The sequence below is a fragment of the Orcinus orca genome, chromosome 3 (assembly GCF_937001465.1).
Source record: "Orcinus orca chromosome 3, mOrcOrc1.1, whole genome shotgun sequence".
Taxonomy (NCBI): Eukaryota; Metazoa; Chordata; class Mammalia; order Artiodactyla; family Delphinidae; genus Orcinus; species Orcinus orca.
Genome location: NC_064561.1, coordinates 5,892,016 through 5,908,484, shown reverse-complemented (window position 1 = coordinate 5,908,484; position 16,469 = coordinate 5,892,016). Strand labels below are relative to the sequence as shown.

The 16,469-nt window shown below is 53.5% G+C and overlaps 1 protein-coding gene across 1 annotated transcript in view; it reads left to right on the top strand.

Moving 5' to 3' along the window:
- ELAVL1 (ELAV like RNA binding protein 1) overlaps positions 1-16,254 on the top strand; it is a 34,969-nt gene extending 18,715 nt beyond the window's left edge. The window contains exons 3-6 of the mRNA XM_012535777.3: positions 2,958-3,061; positions 6,944-7,097; positions 11,684-11,909; positions 14,693-16,254. Coding sequence (XP_012391231.1) covers positions 2,958-3,061; positions 6,944-7,097; positions 11,684-11,909; positions 14,693-15,017 — 809 coding nt within the window. The 3' untranslated portion in view covers positions 15,018-16,254. The remainder of the gene's footprint in view (positions 1-2,957; positions 3,062-6,943; positions 7,098-11,683; positions 11,910-14,692) is intronic.
- The last annotated feature ends 215 nt before the right edge of the window (positions 16,255-16,469 follow it).

Here is a 16,469-nt window from a genome sequence, read left to right as displayed (position 1 = left end):
TTACATATTTATGGTTGTGAGCAGTCATGTGCTTTTACAAAAATGGGCTCGCACCTCCCAAGCTGTGTGGGGAACTTTTCTTCCTGTACCTGTGAACATTTTTCCCTGTCACTGAACATAGCTGTCTCATGGTCACAGGGGTTGCGTGGTATTCTGTTGCATGCAGGTTCTGAGTTCACAACAGGTTGTAACTGTTTTTCCATAGTTACAAGCCCGGCTGAGATAAATATCCTGGCACAAATCTTTGCTGACTGGTTATTTCTGTAGGAAGTCTTCTTAGAAATGAACCGCAGAGGGGAGAGAGTGTAGTTTCTAAAAGCTCTTGACCCTTATTGCCAGCTGGCCCTCCAGGGGTCTGCAGTTCACCCTCTGCTCGGCCCTGCCATCCCCTAGGCCAGGCAGGGTTTCTCACCTTTTAAGTGAAAAATGACATCTGATCATGGTGGCAGTTTGCATTTCTAGTAAAGTTCATCTCTTCTGGCTGTTTGTACTCCTCTTTTGTAAAAGGACTCTTGTCCTTTGCCCATCTTCTTTCCTTTGGGGACATTTGCTACTTCTTATTTATTGCCTAATTAATTCACTCATCCCCCCCCAAGACCCAGTCTCCCTCCATCAGTGATGTCTTCCCTTGAGCCCCGTGGACCTTTAGAGAAAGGACTCACGTTGCAGAGGAGGGCCTCGTCCACGGGGCACTCACCTTCCTCAGCTGTGCACCCCAGGTCAGTGTGAGGAACACTAAGGGATTAAAACATTACATCTGGCTGCTCTGGTCCACGAAAGCAAGGCGAAATGCCATGGAATCGTCTCTTAGTCTTAACCCTTGTCTAAAGAGAGAGAAAGATGTTTGGTAATGCAAGAGCACTGGCCCAGGGGTCACCCAGCAGAGCGCCCCTTGTGGAGACAGCCTTGCTTTCTCCAGGGCAGCGGCTCCCGGGTGCCAGCCCTTGACCAGCCGCAGCACCTGGGGACTGGGAGAAATGCCTCTCAGGCTCCAGTCAGACCCACTGAATCGGCCAGTCTGGGGTGTTTGAACCTTTCTGGAGGGAGGGCAATGCCGGTGCCGGGCATAGTCAGAACCAGAGCTGAGAAGCAGTGCCCTTCCTACGGTGCAGGGAAGTGAGGGCTGGGGGGCACTGGCCTCATACATCTCTAGATCAGGCCCAGGGTTTATTCATCCTCCGTCCCCGTCCTTCTTTCCCTCATCTCCCGCCCTTCCGCCCTCCACCATATCTCCTATCCTGGGCTCTGGTTGCCCCCACTCCTGACCCTGGCAGGCCTCGCCCTCCTCAAGCCCCAGCAGCCTGTACAGGATCCACGCACTGACCGGGCTTGTGCCTGAGCACCACCCCCCTGCTCCCCCACCAGACCTCAGACCCCCCTCATTCAGGGCTGGTCTTCCATCGCCCCTAAAGTGGGAGGGGGCAGCAGCTGACCTGCTTTCAAGGCACTGACTGCAGCAGGCCCGCTGCCTCTACGGGGCAGGATCATCTATAAGGGGCTTGGAAGTGTGGATCCCGACGCCTGTCCGACGTCCTGGGTCCTGGGCTGAGGAGGGCCCTGGGGGGGCTGCATCGTTACCCCGCGTAGCTTGTGGCCCCTATTAGAGAAACAGTAACTTGGGAAGTGAGGGCCTTCCCCCAGGCACCTGCTCTGATCACAGCCCGTTAAGTGGGGGCTCTTCTGCATAACCACGGGGAGCCCTGCTCCTGTCGTGCACTTCCAACGACAGTTCTCAACCTGGGCTCTGAGTTGGAATCATTGGGGAGCTTTACAAACAACCGAAACTGTCCCCACTCCTGCCTCGCTCACCCCCATTCTGATGTCATTGGTCGGGACTTGGCCTGGGCAGTGATAGTTTTTAGCAGCCGCCCTGGTGATTCTAACAAGCGGCTAGAATTGAGAGCAGTTGGTTTATAGGGAAGGAAAGGGGGGAGGTGGGCACTCAGCACTGTGTGTTAACGCTTTAGTCACCGGCCTCATCCAGTGGACGAAACCAGGGCCTCCCCTTCATTCCTCACCCGCCTTCCCTCTTGTCGCACACAGCTGCCCACCACAGAGAGTAGAACACTCCAACCCTCCCGGGGACCCACAGCCCCTCTCCTGTGCCGTGTCCCTCCTGTGTATCCAGTTGGTGGTCACTCCTGCCACTTCTGAACAGTTCCCCAAGAGGGAGTGGGGACACCCTGCTTGTAACCCTGGACTTCTTTGGGAAGAACTCAGGTTTGCACCTGCCTTACAACTCCCCCAGGCTTCGGCTAATGAGGCTGTTGCCGAGGGAGCTGCTTCCAGGGGGGCTCTGGATACCTGGCCAGGGCTGTGGAGGTGGGGCCCCCGGCTTCTCCCGGTGCTTCCTTCCTCCTCCCCGAGCTGGGCGGCAGGTTTGGGAAAGTGAGGGCAACCGACACTGGGTGGCGCCAGAGCCCAGCAGGCCTTCCCACTCTGGGCGTGGAAGTCGCGGAAAACAGCCTGGACACTGACAGCTGACCGTAGTCAGGTTCTCCCCACCAGCCTGTCCTGTGTGCTGCTGTGACTGTCCTCCTCCTCACCCCCCCAACGCAGTCCCCCGCGGAGCCACACAGAGCGGCCGGCACCAGTGGGACGGCTCCTTGTCACTGCTTTGGTGATGGGTTCCCTAGGATGCTCTTAGTAACACGGTGTTTCTCTTTAAATAAACTTTTTTTTAAAAAGTAACATTTTGTAAATTTGTTCCTTGCAGAAAATGTACAGGTTGGCCAAGGGAGTGTAACAAATAAACCATCAATATAGATTGTAACCATTGATCTCTAACTCCCACCTTCCCAGAGGCCTTGGCTCTTAGCGTTCTCTCTCGGTCTTCTCTCTGCTCTTGTCCTTTTGAGCCCAGCCGGACATAGTCCTGTTCATCCTCCCCATCTCTCTGTCTCGCTCACTCACTGGCTCTCAGTGGCTCACCCATGTCCCTGTGTTCTCCCACACAGGACACAGCTTGGGCTACGGCTTTGTGAACTACGTGACTGCAAAGGATGCAGAGAGAGCGATAAACACGCTGAACGGCCTGCGGCTCCAGTCAAAAACCATTAAGGTAAGGAGCTGCAATCACCATCTCGTTCATTCCTGGCTGCACAGAGGTCTGTGCTGAGCCCTGGCCTGGGTGAGAGACCCCCCCCAACCCTTACTTCACATCACCGTCACCGCACCATTAGCACAGTTGCGCCTTAGAGGCCTGCCGCTTTTCCAGGGCATCTGGGGGGCCTCCTGTCTGCTCAGAAGAGAGGCGTTGCGTGTCAGATGTGTCGGGTGGTGACCGTCCCAGGCCTTGTGCCTCTGGCTCATGTCCTCCTCAGCCCCACCAGCAACGGGAGGGTCTCCGTGAAGGACTTAGGCTGGGACATCCCTCTCCCTGGCCCCCGGTGTCCCTCGTATGTTGGCTCACAGCAGCCTCCTCCGAAGGCCTCCCCACCGGTCTCTTCTACTGGCCAAGGTGCTCCCGTCCTCTTGCAGCTCCCGACCTCATGCTGAGCGGGTGTTGGGCCTGCCCTGCCCTCCTGCTCGCGCCCGGTTGTTGCTGTGGTGGTGGCAGCGGCAGCAGCAGCATCGTCCCTCCCGCCTCCTGCCCAGGCTTCCATTCCTGTTCCATCACTGGTGTAATCCTTCTCCCACCAGTCATTGAGCATTCATTTGGCAAATGTTTATGAGTGCCTACTATATGCCACGCGGTGAACAAAACAAATTCCATACCCTTGTGGGGCTGGGCCTGTGTGTGTGTGCGCGTGTGCGTGCACACAAACGATAAACAAAACAATGAAAGCCAGGTGTGGCAGAGGTAGGCGTCCCAGGGGTGCCGTGTCCTGGGGGGGTGGTTCATGATGACTTGAGGAGAGTGAGGGAGCCATGCAGCACCAGCTGGGAGGGCCTTGGGCAGACCGTCATCAGCATCATTCCCAGTTCAAGGGCTGTGTGGCGGCTTCCTGGGACAAGTCAGCGAGTCCTCCAGGCCTCAGGGTGGCTTCCCCAACCTTCACGCTCCTCTCAACCTGCCACTGCTAACCACGCCCTCCTTCTCTCAGCCCGGAGCCCCACCTCCTCCCCACCCCAAGTGTCTGTCTTCAGGCTCTGCCTACCCCTGGACCAACCTTGGGTTTTCCCGACCATCGGTCCCTGCCGAGCCCTCCTGTAGAATATGCCTCCTACCCCCGCCCCACGCAGGACCCTGACCCGGCTTCCTGCAGCAGCCTCTCAGCACTGTGCCCACTGCCCCTCACCTGCAGACTGGCGAGTCAGCCCTCATTCCTGAGACACATGCCTGCCAGAGTCACCAGAGTTGTGTCCCTCGACCCGAAGCCACTGGAATGAGATCATCCTGTTGAGCCTTTGCATCTTCCAGTTCCTCACACCTAGTTCTGAGGGCTGGAAGTCCAAGATCCAGGTGTTGGCAGGTTGCGTGCCTTCGGAGGGCTGTGGGCTGTGAAGGGGGATCTGTTTCGTGCCCCTCTTCTGGCACCTGGTGGTCACTGAATCTTGGGCAATCCTCGGCTTATAGAAGCATCACCCCAGTCTCTGCCTTCATCTTCACACGGGGTTCTCCCTGAGTGCATGTCTGTGTCCAAACTTCCCCTTTTTATAAGGACCTCAGTCATTGATTTGGGGCCATCTTATTCCGCTTTGGCCTCATCTTCACTAATCGCATCTATAATGATCCTGTTTCAAATGAGGTCACATTTTGAGGTACTGAGGGTTAGGACTCCAACATGTGAATTTGTGGGGGAACGTAATTCAAAAATTCCTTTTTCTTCAAAAACCTCTCACAGGAATGTTTCCTAAGAATAGGACAGTAGGGCTTCCCTGGTGGCGCAGTGGTTGAGAGTCCGCCTGCCGACGCAGGGGACACGAGTTCTTGCCCCGGTCCGGGAGGATCTCACATGCCGCGGAGCGGCTAGGCCCGTGGGCCATGGCGGCTGAGCCTGCGCGTCCGGAGCCTGTGCTCCGCAATGGGAGAGGCCACAGCAGTGAGAGGCCCACGTACTGAAAAAAAAACAAAAAAAGAATAGGGCAGTAGACCAGATTGAGGCAAAGGAGCAGGTGGTGCCAGGAGCTTAGAAAAGAGGGTTCTGGGCCTAGTGTCTCAGAACGGGGCCAGGCACACCTGCTGCGTCATCACACACCTGCCGTGAGAGGGTTCTCTAGTGCAGTCTTCTTGGATTCTGATTTGACTCTGAGCTTGACAGTGGCTGAAGAGCAAAGGAAAGCTGCAGTGGCCATCAACGTCCTTGGAGACACCTGTGCTGAAAGGAATTGAAGCGCAGTTGGCTTTGAAAGCATTGCCTCTCTGGGGCTTTATCAGGGGACAATTGTAACTACAGTCAGTGCCAGCCTCTACACCACTCCCACGGTGCTAATCTGGGAATGTTCTTTCCCACAGTGACCTTCACCAAAAGCCAAGGGCAGACCCCAAATGCAACCTGTTCTGGACAGATCTGCAAGGGACGAGACAGGATGGTCCTGGGAGGCAGCTCCCTACTGGCCCAGCCTGATCCTGGGAAAGCACAGACTAGCCTGAGTCCCGGCAGGCCTGCCTCCCTCCTTCAGCTGTCCTGCCTGAAATCGGACGCCCCTCGTTGGGGCATTTGATAAAATTGGACAGCAGACGGTTGGAGTGACCCCCTCTGGCAGGAGTCTGAGTGGGGTGTTCTGTGGGGCTGGTTGACGTAGATCCGGAAAGTGGAGGCCCAGAAGTGGGGCCAACGTCCTTCCTGGTAGTCAAGGAGCATGACCACGCCCACCTGGGAGGCCCTGGGGAGGCCCCAGGGGCCAAGGTGGCCTCTTGGGGACAGTGCTGCCTCTGCCCCAGGTCGTGAACAAACCATCGGGTGGCCCCAAAGTGTCCCCAGAGTGCCTTAGGCCTGGCTGCAGTGCAGGGAAGCTTTCAGGGAATGTCAGCTTGTACAGTACTGCTCTGTGGAGGCCACCAGCCCCTGACGGGACCCGGTGCCCTGGGGCATCCTTCCGATCAGCATCACTTCTATTTCGCTCTCCTCTGACACCTCCATGAGCCCACTCTTCGGGTGGAGTTGGGCTCTGACCACGCCACGCTGTTTCTCCTTCCATCTGCCGTCTCTCCCGCTAGACTGCATTCTGCTTTGCAGGCAAAGGTGGCGTCTGTCTTCTCCTTTTCTGGAATGTCCCAGGTGCACCTCAAATGTTTGCGAGTCAACGAGCACATGAATGAAGGGGTGGGTGTGTGTATGTGAGTGTGTGGTCTTAGTATGTAGAGTTACACCCTTGCCCTTCCTGGCAGGCCTGAGTGTTGTGGTGAGAACACACCTGTCGTCTTGCCCTTGTGCTGCCCCCTTGGCTGGCAGGGTCCACCCAGCTGTCGCCCCAACCTGGGAGAGCGCCAGAGACCCTCTCCTTGCTACCAGCCCCACACACACGCACCCTTTTATCTAAACCACTGCACAAGCTCCTTTTAGCCTTTCTTCAGCTTTGCAGAACATAAGCCTAAAAAGCATGGGGTCATATAATATGTGTGTACCCCCCAGCACTCGGGCCCCACTGGGCTCCCATGGCGAGCTTGCCTGTTGTCAGGTGGGTGTCACAGTCCCAGAGCACCCAGCCCGCTGTCCCCTGGGCTCCTCACAGGCAGGACCAGGTCCCCTTTCCAGCCCTGCTCATTGTCCAGAGAGGCCTGAGGCCACGGTAGGAGCACAGGCAGCCGGGGTTGGCTCCCTGCCCTGCCCCCGAACAGCCATGGACCCTCAGACTCTCGACTGTGAAACAAGGATAATGTCTTGTCATCAGGGTGTGTGAGGGCCCTTGCCTGGCCCATGGGGAGCTGCCAGCACGGGCTGCTGCAGCTGACCGCCTTCCATAGGGTTGGCTTTTTCTCACCTGAAAATTTAACACCCTCCCTCGATGCTTTGGCCACACATCTGCCCTAATGCCAGTGAGCGGTTTTGTTTTCAAGGTGTCGTACGCTCGCCCGAGCTCAGAGGTCATCAAAGATGCCAACTTGTACATCAGCGGGCTTCCGAGGAACATGACCCAGAAGGATGTGGAGGACATGTTCTCTCGGTTCGGGCGGATCATCAACTCCCGGGTCCTCGTGGATCAGACCACAGGTACGGCGGGTGGCCCAGGATACGGCGAGGTTTTCCTCCAGGCAGGGGCTGGGTCTCCTAGGGAAGACAGATCGCTGTCATTAGTTATTCCACCAATGAGGACAGAATCAAAATGAGAAGACGTTGGCTTTTGTTTAATGAGGCTGGGGAGGTTAAGTGGCATAAAAGCAGCCCTGACATAAAAGCCTGTTATGGTGAAAACACCAAGAGATTCTGGCACTTTCTGCAGGCACCCACACGTCCTAGCCTGGACTACGAATGTTGCCGTTCTTACTGCAGGCAGTGGTGTGCTGCGTGAGACAGTCTTTAGCTGAGGTCCAGAGTCCCCACCTTTCATTACCCCAGAGCTCCAAGGGTGACTGTTTCTGAGGAGCTCTTCTTCAGTCTTCATGACTTGGATGCCGCTCCCACCTCGGGTAGCACATTCAAAGCTCAGAGCTCAAAGGCAGTGACTTCCTCTCTCAGGCAGTCCTGGCCACTTTGCCAGCCACTCTCGGGTCATCTCAGTTCAGGACACGAGCAGCTTGGGCGATGGGCTTTGCATAAGGCACCACCAAGCTGAGCCCTGCGTACCCCGGAAGCAGCCCCTCACTGCGGCCACCTGCCCCACTGGGGTCGGGCCGGCCCCGCCCAGCCCTGTGTGTGGCTCCATCTGGGGAGCAGCGAACTCAGGCCGCCCTGCTTTAGTCCCTTCATCTCTGTTCTCAGCAGGAGTGGGAATTTACTGACCAACTAGCAAAAAAGATTACTGCTCAGGGAGCTCAGCGAAGCCAGTAGAATTGTCTGCGGTTGGTTTTTATGTTCTTCCAGCACAGAGCGTGCTCACCACCCCCTTGGCTGAGGTAGTCAGACACACACTGGGTGGTCGGGCCAGAGCAGTCGTGGTTCTGAGGTGGCCTCCCCCGGGAGGCTGCAGGGCCACACAGAGAGCAGGTGGGCAGGGTATCCTGGCCCATGACAGATGGGGGTGGAGGTGCATGCGTGTTTTCCCACATCCCCCCTAAGCTGTGTGCTCTGGGGCCCACAGTCTTGTCACCTGCACTCCCTTGTCCTGTCCCAGCTGTGGAAACTCGTTTTGGCATGGGCTGGCCCTACCTGCTGCCCAGGCTGCAGTCCTGGGCTGGGGCCCGGCCTGGAGACGAGTGGACAGCTCGAGTCTCCCAGGGGCCTGAGGAGGAGAAGGGGCTTCTGGACCGCAGGCTCTGCTGGAGGGACATAGACTCCACCCACCCGGCCTCCTTCTTTCTGCCCCTCGGCTCTAGGCCGGGGGATGGGCATGAGGTAAAGATGCCGTGTACTTGGTGTAAACCCCTGTTCTGTGCCAGAAGAGCTTCCCGTGGTCCCTAAAGTTCCCCTTACTTATCTTCAAATGCCAGTTGAGAGAGTGATCCCGTCGGCTGGTCAGCACATGTATTTATCCCCAGCCCCACCTGCACAGAAGTGCCTGAGTGGGCCACCTGGAGACCTGGCAGGGATGACGGTGCTGGCCCGTATTCTGCCTCCGTGGCCCTGCTTTTCCTGATCCTGTACGGACTGCTGTGCCTCGGCTCGTCTCTGTCCAGCCCAGCACCGCTGAGCAGGGCCCAGCTCTCAAGTTGGAGTCCACCCACCTCGAGAACGCACCCCCTGCCACATAGCTTTTGTCTGCATCATCCTGAGGGAGGTCTCTCCTGCAGACAGTTCCCTCACCCCTTTGCTGGGACTTTGCCTCCTTTCCCTCTGCAAAGCTGGTGTCTCCTAGAGTTTGGGGGCACCTCAGGGTTGTGCCCTCAGGCCTCCCCACCAGCTTCTGCCACTTAGGCGAGGGGACAGGGTCCCTACCCCACACCTCTGTCTGTGTTCAGGAGCTTTGCGAGAGGGCGGGGGGATGGAAGCCACGAGGGAGCCCCCGGGGCTCCTCCCTCTCCACAGCCCTCCCCTAGGCTGCGTGTCGAATTGGAGAGTAGAAAGGTGAGCCCCCGGGACTGTGGGCTCCCCTTCCTTCCCTCTGCTCTGGAGGAGGCCACCATGCAGGGCTCCTCTGCTGGGACCCCATGGAGCCCTGGCGGCTGGGGCAGAGAATAGCGGGGCAAGCAAGTTTGTGTGTCAAGTTTCCTTCGTATGACGTGCTTTTTAAAGAAACAGAAGCTCTCTTAAAAAACCTTAATCTGCTGAGCTGACAGAACTTTTTCAGAGAATGTCTTTGCTTCTTTATACATTTTAATTGTGAACTTCATAGTTGACTCATCTGGAGATCGTACCATTTATTGGTCTCTGCTCTTAATCCTAAAAACGCTATAGGAAAAAAAAATCCAGTCATTTTCAAAAAGTGTACATTCATCCAATCATTGAGTGAGTTTATATTCCCTCAGTTTAAGTAACATTCTCTCTCTTTCTCAGGTTTTCTTCATTTCACTCGGGCAGTTTTCATTTGATAGTCATTTTGCAAAACCAAACAGGGAAACCACACTTGCGCGTACACACTGTCTGCTTGATTGCAAGGTCTTTATAAATAGAGTGGAACCGTATCCTGCAGACAGCTTTCTGTAGCAGCCAGCCAACCACAGCTTCCAGTGGGATTTGCCTGCAGTTAGATTTCGTTCGGGTTCCCATCTGTCTAAGCTGTCGTTCGTGCCGTTTAAGAGTAAATAAAAACAGTGTATGCCAAGTACATGTTTTCAGGTGTTCCTTCTGAACCGAAATTTTAAAGTGGGCTCAGGCTCTAGAATTTTCCTGGCACACGTGTGAATTGCTGGGTCTAATCTCACTAATTCAGTGAGCATCTCTGGCTGTGTCAATTTTAAATTTATACTTAAATAATGATGGAACCAATGCAGGGGCAGCCCTGAGGCCATGAGGAGCCCTGTGCTGGGGGCGCCCAAGAAGGGAGAGTTTCCCAGTTGGAGAGTTGGGGTGTGTGCTTTAGGACTTGGCGGAGGGCATCCACAGGACGCTCCTGTTGTAAAGAAAGAGCCCCTGCCCGAGGGCCCCTGACTACTGTCTGCTTGTTCACAGGGGGCCCACGGTGTTGCATCCAAGTCAGGACAGAGCTTGGGATTCTAGGCCCCAAGGGGACGACCGCGCCTTGCAGTGACACTTGTCATCTCCGCACCAGCCTGGTGTGCCCGAATCTCCCAGGCCCCTCCACGGCCTTGGGGCCAGCTGGGGATACCCACACCTTGTTGCCCATCGTGGGGACGATGGGTGGGACCCTGCGGGAGATGGCGAGGAAAGGTGCCGGGATGTGGGAGCTGACTGGGGGACGTTCCTCACGCTCACTTAGCCGGTGGCCCAAGGCCCTGGGCTGTTCTGCTCTGATGGTCGTCACTCACCACATGCTAAAGGCCTTTGTCTAGAGGAGAAATTGTGTCTTACGGCTGTCTGCCTCAGCCTCCCCTACCAGGGCACACGGTGCCTCCAGCCCAGGCCCGTCACCCCCAGGCTGGCCCTAGCCGTCACCAGTACACTTCGACCTTCACTCTTGACCCCTGTTTCTTCTCCCCAGGAGAAGGAGCCAGTTCTCTTCCGCGGCTCCACATTCCCTCACCTCAGCCCCACTCCATTCCTCGAGTTCTTCAAGGGGCTAGAGGGTGACTGAGCCCCTCCCATCTGGTTTGTTCAGGTCCCACACTTGTGCCAGACTACGCTGACCCTGCCTTCAGCAGTTGGGCCTGGGACTCAGGTAGCCTGGCCCCGGGCCATGTCCTTGCTCTGTCGAGGGTGGGGTTACAGCAGGCCCAGGACTTGCCTTTGGTGGCTCAGTCCACGTGGCAAGAGAAGGTGTTCTCCCAAGGCAGCTTGAGGTGGCGGTGAACGGGCGCAAGACGGGGACTCTTCAGCTGCTGGGGAGTCTGTGGGTGGGTGTGTCAGCACCATTGTCGGCAGTTTTCTGGGAAAAGAATGCGTGGCCTCACTTGATTCTGAGGGCAATTTGCGGCCCACAGGAGGTCCAGTGACCTTACAGTGGAGTATCCAAGAGGTGAGTGAGGTGTTGGTGGCAGGAAAGAGTCATCAGGGTTCAGCTTGGTTACTAGGATTCTACGCCCTTGAGGGATGCAGGAGGCTGAGCCAGGCACCGAGCAAACAGGGATTCAGTCAGGCCGGCCCAGGAGGCGACATGCTGCAAAGGCCCAGCTGGGGTATGTGGCCAGATGGCCGGGAAGGCCATGGGAGGGAGCTCCCGGAGCCCAGGGACAATTCCTTGTCACCCCCCTACCCCTCAGCACACCGTGCACCCACACTGCGGTGGGCACCTGGCATTGCAATGGTGATGGAGGACATAATCTCTTCTAATGTGGCTTCTTTTAAGAAAGAGGTCTGGGGTGTCTTATTTGAGACTCCTTTCACCAAAGTATCTTTTGGCACTGAGGCTGTGGAGTCGTTGCTTCAACTCAGAAGAAAGTCTGAAACCTTAATCTTTTATTAGTTGTTGTTTGTTTTTTTTAATTTGTTCATGTTTCCATATTTAGGTTTAATTTTTGTTTATCTCATTAACCAAGCATCCAGTTTTGAACCACAGTAGCCTGACTGACTTGACTTTTGCTTTTCAGTTTTAAAAATCCTTGCAGTTTTTCCCCTAACTCCATTTTTGTTGGTTTGTTAAAAAGGTTTGTCCAGAGGGGTTGCGTTTATCCGGTTTGACAAACGGTCGGAAGCAGAAGAGGCAATTACCAGTTTCAATGGTCATAAACCCCCAGGTTCCTCCGAGCCCATTACAGTGAAGTTTGCAGCCAATCCCAACCAGAACAAAAACGTGGCGCTGCTCTCCCAGCTGTACCACTCGCCAGCTAGGCGGTTCGGAGGCCCCGTTCATCACCAGGCGCAGAGATTCAGGTGGGTCAGGAGGACGCGCTCTTCCCACCACGGCCACTCGGGCCCCTTCTGGCTGCGCGGAGCCCTGCTGGTTGGGTGACTATGTGCAGTGGAAACCTCTGGGCTGATCACATCAGAAAGTCGCGCTCACGGCCATTTCATGTCTCCATGTCCCCCACCTGCATCAGAAAGGTATCTGTATGGAAGCTGTTTATTTCCATCCAAGTGTTGTCTTTAACTAGAATGAAAAAGGTAGTGCAGCTCCAGCCAGCTCCCAGGAGAGTGAGTGCATAGCGCTGCAGCCCACAGTTTCTAGTGATATGTGAGTAGACCTATGAGTTTAAAAGATCATCCCGTATCTGGGAGAGAAAAGATGCAGCTTTAGGGGTGCTTAGGCAAGAGCCGTTCTTCCAGAGTTTTAAACAGGTTTTAGACATTTGATCAGCAGCCCTAAGGCAAACCTTTCTCATACACCTACCTTGTGGAGTCATTTGGTGTCGAAATATTATTATATGCCTTCTGTTTAAAAGCCGCATCCTAGAGGTGAACTGTTTTCCCACCTTCCTTAGTCTTTCCATATAAAATGATTCTAGTCGCCAGGATCTAGCAGAACAGAGACAAGCAGAGTCAGTAACTTGGACTCTGAAATCAGGTGTGTTACTGCCTCACGAACAGCTGAGATCCCACTTCTCCCAGTTTTGAGAAGTGGCATGAGGGCTAATCTCAGGTATGTTAAGGATTTCTCTCTGCGACTTTTCAGGGTGCCCGTCTTTGTTTTAAGCAGTGAGGTTGGGTAACACCCCGCTCATTTCCACAGATGCTGTTTTTCAAGGTCTTATTTTCACAGTCCAGTAATCCAGTGTTCTCAACTCAGCTCAGGTTCCAAAGCTGGCCTTCCTTCGTTGGCTCTTCTGGTTTAAAGGCAAAGCAGGGGAAGCGTCTTTGGACAGAAGTGAGCTAAATCCAGTTTTGAACGTCAGCACGGTCGGCCTCACTGGTGATCGGGTGGGATGTATAGATAGCCAAGTTCAGTGAGTTACCCAGGAACTCTGGAAAACCAGGAAGCTTGGAGGAGAAGAGAAAGGAGAAATGGGAGGTGCAGAAGGGGCCAGGCAGGAGAGGGACCGTGACCTCCAGAGATGGACGGAAGGAAGGGGCGGGCGGGAAGGTTCGCCACCAGAAGGCCAACTAAGATAAGAAGGAGAAGAAAGAAGACCCAGAAGAGGAGAGGGTTTGCAGTCCGTTCTTATCACGTTGGGAAAAGTCCCCAAGTCAAGGAAGAGTCAGTTCTCCTCTTGTACCATCAGAGGAAAGAATGGGGGTGGGTTTCATGACAGTTGAGATGAAACAGATCAGCTCCAACTAGCAGGAGAAAACTCACAAGAATGAATGAGAATCATGTCAATAAAAGACAGTAAACTATTACCTCCGATTATTTTCAGTATAACATCTATCTCAAGATGTAGTTAACTGTGATAACGGGTCCGCCGTGTCCTACAAAACTTGGAGAAAAGGAGGTCCTTCTAAAAGTCAGAATGTCTTTCCATTTCTCACTGAGAAGCAGCTCATACAGATACTTGGGTGCCTTTTCCCACCCCCATTTCAGTGATGCTGTGGTCTCACCACTAACAAGCCTCCTGAGTCATCTAACCAATTCAGACATTTGGTGCGGGCTGTTTAAAGTTATTCTCTCAAATTCAAAACCATGGCCCACAGTGTGCCTTGATTCTTCTGTACCTGCATCAGCGATCACCGTTGTGTCAGTGGTCTGCACCTCGAGGGCTGGCCACTCTTCTCCCATGTGTGCTGAGTGCGTGAATCTGTTTAGTGACACTTGAAGGCACCCCCACTCACCCCTGGATCAGACCCACAACTCGAACCTGATTTTATTTTGGAGCAGGTAATACTTCGCCAGTTGCATTGTGTGGCTTCAGAGATGCTGTATCGTGCTCAGATATTCTTAAATTGATCCTCCAACAGTTACTTTTGAGCTTGTGAAACATCTCAAGGGCCACGTGGCTTCAGTACCAATCTTGTCGTCTCCCTTAATCCTATTGCCCACGACTTGCAGAAGGCTTATTTCTGATGTGACGAAAAGTGGTGCTTTAGAAAGGGGCTCCACAGTTTTGGTAAAGCTCGGTGGACGTACAGTTCACAGCCCTGGCCCTTCTGGGCTGTTAAGAGCCAGCAGCAGAAGGGTGTCCGGAGCTGTGCCCTGCCGGCAGTGGCCCTTCAGGGAGTGTGCTATATGTAGGCACCGCTCGGATGTGAACCCTCGGAGAGTGAGGGTGCTGATGTGGGTGGGGATGGGGTATGAAATTCAGAGAAAGAAAAAAATTCAGCCCTCTCCCCACCCCCACCCCCACCATACCCCCGCAAACACACATACAGACACAGACACAGGATGAGGAACGGTTTCCTCCAGGGAGAGCTGGGGGTGTAACAGCACCTCGGAGGATGTGGAGAAGCTTCCATCACTTAAAATGTGGGAAGTACGGGTGTGACTAAACAGGACCACCCCACCAAGGTGGGACGGGTGGAGGGAGCGGCTGGTCAGAGGCCACTAGAGGCCGTAGCTCTGAGGTCTGACCCCCTGCAGGCAGCAAACGTCTCTCCTCAGAGTCGACTCCCTACAGAGCAGGGAGCCCATGCCCTCCCTCTGCCCCCATATTGAGTTCCTCTCAGTTGAAAAGTCCTGATTTTGACTGAGTGGGGTGTGTCAGCCCGAGCGCCTCACGTGGGCTGCGTGCAGCTCGCTGGCCCGCACTGACCTTGACCTGAATGCTGTGCTCTCTGTTTGCTAGGTTCTCCCCTATGGGTGTAGATCACATGAGTGGGCTTTCTGGTGTCAATGTCCCAGGCAACGCTTCTTCGGGCTGGTGCATCTTCATCTACAACCTTGGTCAAGATGCCGATGAGGGAATCCTCTGGCAGATGTTTGGCCCCTTTGGTGCAGTTACCAATGTGAAAGTGATTCGCGACTTCAACACCAACAAGTGCAAAGGCTTTGGTTTTGTGACCATGACAAACTATGAAGAAGCCGCGATGGCCATAGCAAGTCTGAACGGCTACCGCCTGGGGGACAAAATCTTACAGGTTTCCTTCAAAACCAACAAGTCCCACAAATAACTCGCTCATGCTTTTTTTTGTACGGAATAGATAATTAAGAGTGAAGAAGTTGAAACTTTTTTGTTAGTGTACAACTCATTTTGCGCCAATTTTCACAAGTGTTTGTCTTAGTCTAAATGAGAAGTGAAAAGGTTTTTATACTCTGGGATGCAACCGACATGTTCAAATGTTTGAAATCCCACAATGTTAGACCAATTTTAAGTTTCTTAAGTTATTTCCTTTAAAATATATATTAAACAGAAATCTAAGTAGACTGCATTGACTAACCAGTCCTTCGGGATGGTGGTGAAACTGAAGCATGCTTTAACTTCTGAGACTGTCTAACACGCGTTTCATTCGATGTCTCCACAAACTGGATAGAAACAAACAAACAAAAAGAAATGACCTTTTAGTTTTAGTTTTTAAACTAAAGATGTTAGACAGATGCCTTGTGTGCGTTTCTCAACCGCTTCAACATTTTAAGCGATTTCTGCTTTGGTTGACAGGAAATTGCTTTCCCAAGCAGGTCCCATTGCCACCTCCTGCTCACTCAGCCGATTGGCCCCGGCAGTGGCAGCGGGCCCGTCTGCCGTGGGCCGCAAGCGGGGAGGGGGGCCACACACCAGGCCGGGCCAGGCTCTGCCGAGGACACGAGTGGGTTTCCTAAGCCCAGGCGCCAATGGGAACGGACCAAAGAGTTTCAGGGAAACTCCAGTATATTCCAGAGTCAGATCTCAGCTCCAGGCACGCCTGAAGACGTGTTGCTCCTCTGACATCCCGATTCCTGTCCACACATTGCATGCATGGTGCCTCCACACATCAGATACTGTTGTTCACAATCATCTCTCCAGTTTTCAAGAGCATTGAACATGGCCCCAGTGCGTAAAATAGCTCTATTTTTTAATGACACAGAAACATTTGAGCATTGTATTTCTCGCATCCCTTCTCGTGAGCGCTAGGCTTTTTTCTATTTTAGTCGGATTTTGTTTTGAAACTTTGCTTTCCTATGAACACTCAGCAGAAAAGTACTTACTTCCTGCCAGTTACCTATTAACACAAAAAAAAAAGAAAAAAGAAAAAAAAAGAAAAAAAACCCTTTGATTTGTAGTTTTAAAGATTAACCTTCAAAGTTCTCTTCATAACTGCCTTGACATTTTGGGTTGTTCTGTTCTGTTAATTTTCTTTTGCTTTTTTGTGTTTTTCGTTTGTTTTTACTTTTGCATTTAAGACCATTAAATTTGATTTTGTTTTGCTCGAATTTTGTTTTGTTTTTTATTTTACCTTTTCTTTCTTTTTGGCTAGGTAAGGTACAGACAGCCCAGCATTCAGGGAGGATTTATAAGATCTTAAGAAACAAACATACTTGCCTCAAGACAAAGCATTTACAAATCTGTGACGTTAGGATTGTGCCATCACAGATGGTGTTTTTTTTTAAATGGGGAGCCGGCAGGGAGAGTCTAAGAGAGGGCCTGA